A 9,021-nucleotide genomic window follows, 5' to 3' on the forward strand; every position below is an offset into this window, starting at 1 on the left:
AAAGTGTGATGAATAAGTTAAGATGGTGGTTTGGCTTCAGTGATTCAACTGAAGGTCTACTTCATCTGGGTTAGCTTCCATGAAGTGTTTGTGGTTTGTTGTATTGTGTATTTTAGCCCGTTATCAGCAGAAGCTACTGGACAGTCATCCCCTGCACCAGATCCTAGATATGTAATACTGCAAATACCAATCCTATCTCTGTACCTGGACAGCACAGCAAGGGGTAGGTAAAAATGCCTGCATGTTCCATAAGTATATGTAGGATGAGAGGATATCCATCCTCTTTGTAGTCACACATCTCTACCTAGTTACCTCAGAAATGGGGTTGCTGCCATGTAGCCAGATCTTATGTGAAAAATAGGATGGGTGGTAAGGGTGTGGAAAGGAGAAATGGATATTTAAATGGGAGATAAAATTACATCCTTTTCACTCTCTTCACTTATATTTTGTGGGATAACTCAATTCAAACAAATAAACAAAAAAATACACTTTACAAAAGCTCAATGTAGAGGCATTGAGAAAAAAATGGATTACAATATGTATAGAATCCTTTACCTACAATTCTATCTGGTATAGTCATAAGAATTATACAGTGTCCCAAAAGTCTTAGTGCAGTTTTTAAAGCTTAAAACGGCACTGTCTTTTGGGACACCTTGTATTGTATTGTTATCCATAACACATTATAAAAGCTAACGTGTTGCTACCCTATGAACTGAATATCCCTACTTCAGCTTTGCACATATTGGTCCTGTTTCTAATACGTCATGAATATGTAGCCCAGTTTGTGAAGAAAATGCATTACCAAGTAGCAGAGTAGAGATAGGGAGAAATCAGATGCAAACATATCTAATTCCATAATTTCAATGCAACACACAACCTGAAATTTAGTTATCATTCACAATTCAAAATTCTCCTAATTACACCACGATAAAAGGGGAAATCAACAAAAAAACCCATATATTTGTGAGAATTATGTACAAATTTCTATTAGTGAAGTTATTTGCAAAAGGTAGATTTATTAGGACAATAGGCATATGTCAGTAGAACTGTGCACCCAAAGTAGTTTTTGTATGTGTGTAAATGTTTTTTTGGAAGATGAGAAATCTTTAAATTCAACACATCAGATTTGACATATGGTACATGGAAAAATTAAAAATGGAGAAACTGAAATAGGCAAACACACCTTCCTCGTAGCAGAGGAAGCAATTCATATTCAAAGAAGAAATCTGTTCTTATACAACTTCTTTCTACTTCTTTCTTCTACATCACATTCACACATTCTGCTATCTTTAAAGTCTCTCCCAACAGGTTTCATTTTAGTTATGTGCCCCTTTCTCCAAGGGCCCTTCCCCATCAGCTAGCCAGCTAAGAGATTAATCTGAGACAGACTAAACCCTGGGATCTATGTTAGTGCTTAATGCTCACTTAATACTGGTGAAAAATCTTCCTTTAATTGTGTCCAAAATACCTTCTCTCCATTTATAAACAACACATATCATTGTGTACTTGGAAGTAGAGAGAGCCATTTTCTATATTCAGACCATTTTTTTCACTAGTGACTTATAACATTTTATAGCGCCATCCAGCCATCATTGAACATAAACTCTGTCCTCATTACCATTATATTAGCACAAAGAGAGTTAGGTGATTGTAGAAGCCCTGCTCTTCCCATTTCAGGGATTGCAATCTGCCTGGCAACCTCTAGCTATACAAAGATTCTGTAGTGAAGTCCATGATAACATTCCCTAAATGAGGACAAAGAGACATTTAAAAGGAAATGGAAGGCCAGTTAATCCTATCCTATGAGCATAGGATACTGGAAAAATACAGCAATCTCATCCCTGCTTTTTCCCCTCTTCCTCCCCCAGCTGCATTCACCGTCAGTGTAAAACTCACCCCACCAAGCCCCCCAGTATCTTATTGCTTGCTACTGCAGGCATCTTGGTGCAAACACTTGAATGGCAGCCAACAAAGAAGATGGGCAGGCCGGGCAAAATATGTGACACACCAGCTCAGGTGTTTCTTGAATACAAAATCAAGATGCATTTTCAGGACACATACATTAGTTGGCAGGATAGACCGCTAGAATTCCAGCAAAGAGAATTAAAGACTGGGAAGTGAAATTTGTTTACAGATAGGGAGACTGACTCATTAGAGGTAGGAGGAAGAATAAGATGGAGGAAATCAAGGGAGGGAAAAATGATGAAAAGATAAGGAAGCAGCTCTTTGATGACAATAAAAACTACACATTGCATAAATGCTTAAAATATGGAACAGGGAGGAGAGAGATGGAAAAGAAAGATAGACTAATGGATTGAGGAACGAGTCATCTAGCCATGAAGGATTATGATTCTAATATTGGTGAAGAAATCAAGAGTTGAGAGAAGGAAGACCAGAATTGTTGTTATGTTCCACAGCATGCCTTCAGGCATTGCTGGGCTACAACTCCATCATTGGCTGAGTATGATGGGAGCAGTGCTCCAGTAAACATTTATGGACAACAAGTAAAAGAAAAGGTACACTAAAACAGGAGGATTGGAATAAAATTGTTTTAGAGAAAAAGTAAGAGAAAGAAAGACAGCTATAAGAAAGAGGGAAGAGAGATCAATGGATACTTAGGAGAAAGATCACAGGGACCCAGTGCAAAGGCTGAAATGATGATTTTCATCTCTTGCCAAGGTATTTTATCATACTTGCTCTGTTCATTAGTCGGAGACCCCATCCCAGGACTGACCTTATGCAGTTTCCACATGGCGCCCAGCGCCTTCACCTCATGACTGGAATGCTTGCCTTCCTCCAGACACTGGTAACAAACAGGCATCTTGCACTGCACACAGTACATGCTGTGATTCTCTAGCTCATGGTCAGTGCAGGTAGAGATCTTGCGTGGGCTGAGCCTCCGGCTGACCCGGCCCTGAGCTGGAGGGACCAAACGGTGCTTAGCCAGGGGACCCCGTGGTGGATGGCAGCGCAGCCGGCATGGGTCACAATAGAAGACGTCGCACTGTTCACACATGACCGTGGCCTCCTTGGGTACCTTCTCACACAGTTGACAGCGCAGAGCAGCTGCTTTGCTTTGCTGGTAACGGTCAATGACACCCTCCAAGACACGGTTCTTGGGGAAACCACGAAGGCCCCGCTCATCCAGAATCAGGCTGCGATGGCACTGTGGGCAGGTGAGGCAGGAATTGCGTGGCACCGGTGCCAATGAGGCAGTGGCTGAAACCGGTGGGAGATGTGCAGCTGGAGGGACAGTTGGAGGGAAGACACGCACACCATTGGGTGACTTCTGACATGGTGTAGTAGGTGCACTGGCAAAGCCACCATATGAGCCATAGCCGCTGTCCGCCTCACTGTACAGGCTCATCTTGTCCAGGTCCAGGTAGTCATAGTCAGATGAGGAGCCAGCTGACCCCGAGGCGCGCCGGCTCTGAGGCGACTCCGTCTCTGGCGTCTGCACCAGGATGTTTCGGGCACATGCCTGACACAGATTGTGTGAACAGGGTAGGATTAGAGGTTCTCGGTAGAAGGAGCCGCATACCGGGCATTTGAGCTCCTCTTCCATCTCTTCCATGGAGGGTCTCTCAACGCCTTCGAGCCGCGGTTCAGCGGCCCTGATGGGACAGGAGTTGAAGAGTGAGCGCGCTTTCAGTACCACGGACAGCGAACCAACCAAGCGAGCCGCGCTCGTCTCCAGCTTGGCTCACCCCGAGCCAAGCTAGATAAGCAATGCCAGCTCTGAACTCCTGCAGCCTTCCCACCGCTTTGTGAGCTCCGCCCTCTTGGCTCATCATTGGCCGTTTGCGCCGAGTGCTGAGACGCCATTGGACCAAGGCAGTCTCCTAGACCCCCGCCTGTCTCGGGAAACTTCGCTTCACCGGCCTGTTTTTCAACCCCGCCTGCTCCACTGCATGAATAAGAGGCAGGCGGCGGTACTGCTGTGAAAGGCAGAGAGCGCCTGAGCCTGATAGATGTCCTCGGACATGCAATTGGTAATCATGGGGGGGGGGAGAGGTATGTGTGTATGTGTGTGAGAGAAAGGGTGTGGGAGATGCAACACACATACACACACACACACTCCTTGCAAATTCTCCGTTCCATGAAACTAAAGAGTTAGTTATTAATCTCGTTAATAACCACTTCCCTTTTTCTCCTGCGAGGAGTAGGAAGCTTAATGGCAATAGCCGTCCTTTTCTGTTTTCTTTCTGCGCACCAGTTAGCATTCAGACGTACCCCGCCTCTCAAATAGTTTATCAGAATTCTTGAATTGATAGGATGGGTTGGTCAGAAACTTGCAATTCCCAGCCAGAGATTGCTAGCAGCGAATTTTGAGATATTTAATCTAACGTATTTGAAGAGCATCCGGTTGGGGAGATTATATTTCATTTAGAGTTACATTGGATGCTCATTCTGCTGTCCTTTTCTTTGACACTGTCCAATGTTAAGCACTCAGAATATCCATCATACATCATAACATTCTAATGAATTATGCCACTGGGTAAAAGATGATCTGATCTATTTGCTGGAAGTTCAACTGGGATGACAAGAAGGAAACAAAGACAATTGTTGGGTCTTATTTATTCTGCCATTTACTATGTTATACAAACCTCTATCATGTTCTCCCCATACATTTATCTAAGGGGGCATTCATAGATCAGTTACAGAGTGTGCATTCTCTACATTCAGTCACTCATTTATTTTTCTTTCTCTTGATTGTAATGAACAGAACTGTGCTGAATGCTAAAATACTGAATTTAAATACAGCACATATGCTCAATACAACATTCCTTATTGTGTGTTTCACATGTCTGCTTGATCATTGTTTCTGTTTTTTCCCCCAAAGGGAAGCATAAGGATGTGACGTTATTCAGAACAATGCACTTTTCTGTTTACTGTGCTTCAAATCCCTATATCCTAGAAAGGAATTTGGAATCAACCTGCAATTATCTTCATAAACTCAAAATGCAGAGAAACACAAAAAGCTCAAAAGCAGTGTGACTAGGATAATATGTTCCATTACCACTATAAACCTCAGTTTGTCCCCAGCATTTATTTCCAACATAACTATCCTAGAGGAAGTAGTATAATTTCTGCAGATGTAATTCTAATCCACTAGTAAGAAACGTAATATAGGAATAATCAAAGATTTCTAGAAATTATTTCTAGACTCCTAAACAGCTTTGGGAATAATAGAGACAAATCTTCTCATGAACTAGTAAGTGAATTGAGAATAAACAGAATAAAAGCACACAGGCAGTTTTCACTAGGGAAGCATATGTAAAGTGAGGTCAGCCAAGAATTTAGTTTTGAACTAGTTGTCTTCATAAATAGTCTGGATTAGGTGATCAGTGAGGCCAGTCAGATAGCCAAACTTGTTCATAATGCATATTATTGAAGGAAATAAGAACAAAAAGAATGTTACAAACTTCCCAGGTTTCTAAAAACAGCAGGATACAAGTTTGAGGGTTGTTGTTTTTTTAACCAGGAAACTCAAAGCACATTTTGCATGGGTTTTTTTTCCCTGGAAAAAGACGTAATTCTAGCATGTAGATCCAACAGATTTTTTTTTTAAAAAATTAAGAATATGAGTTTAGGCTGGTAGACTAGATTAGAAAACTTCCAATATAATGACATTTGGATATCTGAAGCTAAAATCCCCAATAGAATCCACTTTGCAACAGCTGTAATCAAATAATGACTATATCATTGGCAATTTAGATTCTTACATTCAGATCCCAGATCCCATGGTTCATACTTCAGTTGTAAGGACAGCTTTACTTAGTCAAATTGTTGTTTTCCTGCTAGCAGGAAATTCCAATTTCTTCACTCCATCCTTTCATTTTATATATTATTACCCTACATTATTATTTTTATAAATAACTCAAAACAGTGAGCTATACTGATGCTCTAATGAATATACTAGGCAGGAACACATGGTCATTTTGACTGGAATCAGCTGCTACAAGATCCTGTGTATGTATTAGTGAAGTCTCTTGACAACAGCTCCCAGATGCTCATTTGTAATCATGATTGCTTTTTTCTAGCTACAGTCTTCCCCTCATTCCAAACCTATCTTTCCTCTGGTGAGTAAAAGAATCATTCCCCGCTCCCTTCTCTTTTTCTCTCCCGAGGATTGCCTTGATCATTTTTCATCAAACCTGGATAAGAAATGTAGGAGTTTTTCTGTTTAACATACAAATTGGTTAGCCACCTGCCAAGAACTGGGAAAAGCACAGGTTGCTCTTTATCTAACCTTCCTTTTGATCATATATATCATATAACCCTGAAATTTGCTCCCAGACACAGCATCTCAGCAACTTTATTACTTAGCAAAAACAAGGCTTTGGATCATACAAAAGGTTGATTGTTCTTGTTTTGACTATGAAAGCAACAATACTTTTAAATGTGACTGTAATCATTTGTTGGTTGGTTGCTAAATCTTTGGAAAGACTCAGGAATGAATGGAAGCTGGAAAAAATTCCTGATTCCTTGTGTATGCAGTTTCTGTTTTGTTTTTGTTTTTTTGTTTTCTTGCATGTCTTGGTCTAGAAAAGGGGTGGTCAAACTGCTGGCCTGCAGGCCAGATGGGTCATGGCGAAACCCATCCCAGCTCCGGCAATGGGGAAAAAGTTACGATATGTCGTGATACGTCAAGTGACATTGTGAGTTTGACACACCTGGTCTAGAAGCAAGATCTTGCTGTTGTGACAGGGATACTGTATATGTCTCCTTTGGTTTTTTCGAAGACATAACGGCACAGCTTAACATCCTGAGACTTTTTCCATTTTCAAAAGCAACTTTCTAAACTTTGTGATTTTAAAAAAAAGTGAAAATGGGTAAATGCTGTCTATGGGCATCTCAACCTTAAATTGACAGGAAAGATAAATTAAAGAAATCACAATTTAGGTAGCTCCTTGTTTTCGCTCAGAAAACTGAATAATTGCTGAAGTACACTGGTCCAATTTATCTGGGCAACACCAATTTGGAAAACATTTGAATTAAAGTATTTAGAAGAAAATTTGGGAATAGAATAGAATAGAATAGAATAGAATAGAATAGAATAGAGTAGAGTAGAGTAGAGTAGAGTAGAGTAGAGTAGAGTAGAGTAGAGTAGAATAGAATAGAATAGAAAATAGAATAGAATAGAATAGAATAGAATAGAATATAGAATAGAATAGAATAGAATATAGAATAGAATAGAATAGAATAGAATAGAATAGAATAGAATAGAATAGAATAGAATAGAATAGAATAGAGTAGAGTAGAGTAGAGTAGAATAGAATAGAATAGAATACTGTAGAATAGAATAGAATAGAATAGAATAGAATAGAATATAGAATAGAGTAGAGTAGAGTAGAGTAGAGTAGAGTAGAGTAGAGTAGAGTAGAGTAGAGTAGAATAGAATAGAATAGAATAGAATACTGTAGAATAGAATAGAATAGAATAGAATAGAATAGAATAGAATAGAATAGAATAGAATAGAATAGAATAGGACCTTGGAAGTCTTCTAGTCCAGCCCCCTCCTCAAGCAGGAGAACCTATACCATTTCAGACAAACGGCTGTCCAGTCTCTTCTTAAAAACTTCCAGTGTTGCAGCATTCACAGCTTCTGGAGGCAGGTTGTTCCACAGGTTAATTGTTCTAACTGTCAGGATATTTCTCCTTAGAACACTCATATAGCTTTGCTGCACAATGTATAACAGGACTCCGCTCATTAATTAGATGTGGCAGTAAAGGGGATTAAAAAGTACCAACTCAAGAGAACAACCAGTTGGCATACAGCATTTTCTAAGAAAATTATGGATCATACAAACGTTCTGACAGCAGTTTGAGCAGGAAGTGGGTTGAGAACACTTTTGCTGGCAATGAAATGCCAGAAGCAAAAACACTTTGCACTTTTCATCCTGTTGGTCTCTAGAAGAAAAGGGCAAAGATAAGTGACTCCTTTGTTTTTGCTCTGCTTTCTTCTGCTTGGAAGTCTGAGACTCTGAGGTTCTTCCCTTCTTGTCCTTCTTTCTTCTTCTATGCCACAAAGAAAATTTATCAGTCATGCTATGTATGTATGTATGCATGTATGTATGTATTTATTTATGTTTTCAAGTTCCTGCTTTGTGCCCAAGCCAGGACTAGAAATTACTAGTCCTGCCTTGGGCACACAGTACACACAGCCAACACCTCAGCCACACAGGATGTTACAAAACAGCCGACTAATCTGCAAACAATAATGCCACCAACCAATCAAGATGTAACAGCACAGCCAACCAACCCGCTTACAGCAACAAAGCCAGCACCCCACACACCCCCACCAATATTTATAGAGAGACGACAGCTCCAATCACGCTTTGCTCGCACAAGCACGAAGCCGAAGACACCAGCCTGAAGATGACGAGTGGGACCTCATCGAAACATCGCCAAGACACTCTCAATCTTACACGGGAAAAGATCCAAATACGCCAAGACATACATACATACATATACATATACATATACATATACATATACATATACATATACATATACATATACATACATACATACATACATACATACATACATATATATATATATATATATATATATATATATATATATATATATGTAGTTGCTTGATATATATTGAGTTGGTCTTTCTTTCAATTCAGAATAGGATTTCAGTCTATTTTTTTATGTACTGCTTTTGTACTACTGCCATGCCTTGGATTCTGAAACTGGAGCACTAAAAGCATTTTTACATATGCTGAAATGAAAATCCACAAAGAAATTATTTGAAGAGAGTGTGATGTGGAATAATCAGTAAGCTGATGCAGAAGTCAAATTAGTCTTTGTCCCAAATGGGGTTACAAAAGACGAAAACAAGTGAGCAAAAGTTAGATTTCAGAAAATAAACAGCCAAGACACTGGAGAACTCTATCAGATAGACATGAATCAAGATACAAGAATAGCACAGAATCGCAGGTTTTAGATACTGCTTCAAGCAGAGGCTTTATACAAGAAGCTATAGTCATCCTATCATTATCCAAC

The 9,021-nt window shown here is 39.8% G+C and overlaps 1 protein-coding gene across 1 annotated transcript in view; it reads right to left on the minus strand.

Annotated features, from left to right (window-relative positions):
• Window positions 1-3,574, minus strand: part of TRIM9 (tripartite motif containing 9) — a gene marked incomplete at both ends in the record, with an annotated part of 64,486 nt that extends 60,912 nt beyond the window's left edge. Inside the window, one exon of the mRNA XM_083349969.1 lies at window positions 2,735-3,574. Coding sequence (XP_083206095.1) covers window positions 2,735-3,574 — 840 coding nt within the window. The remainder of the gene's footprint in view (window positions 1-2,734) is intronic.
• Between the last annotated feature and the right edge of the window lie 5,447 nt (window positions 3,575-9,021).

Source organism: Vipera ursinii, assembly GCF_947247035.1.
Source record: "Vipera ursinii genome assembly, chromosome: 1".
Lineage (NCBI taxonomy): Eukaryota > Metazoa > Chordata > Lepidosauria > Squamata > Viperidae > Vipera > Vipera ursinii.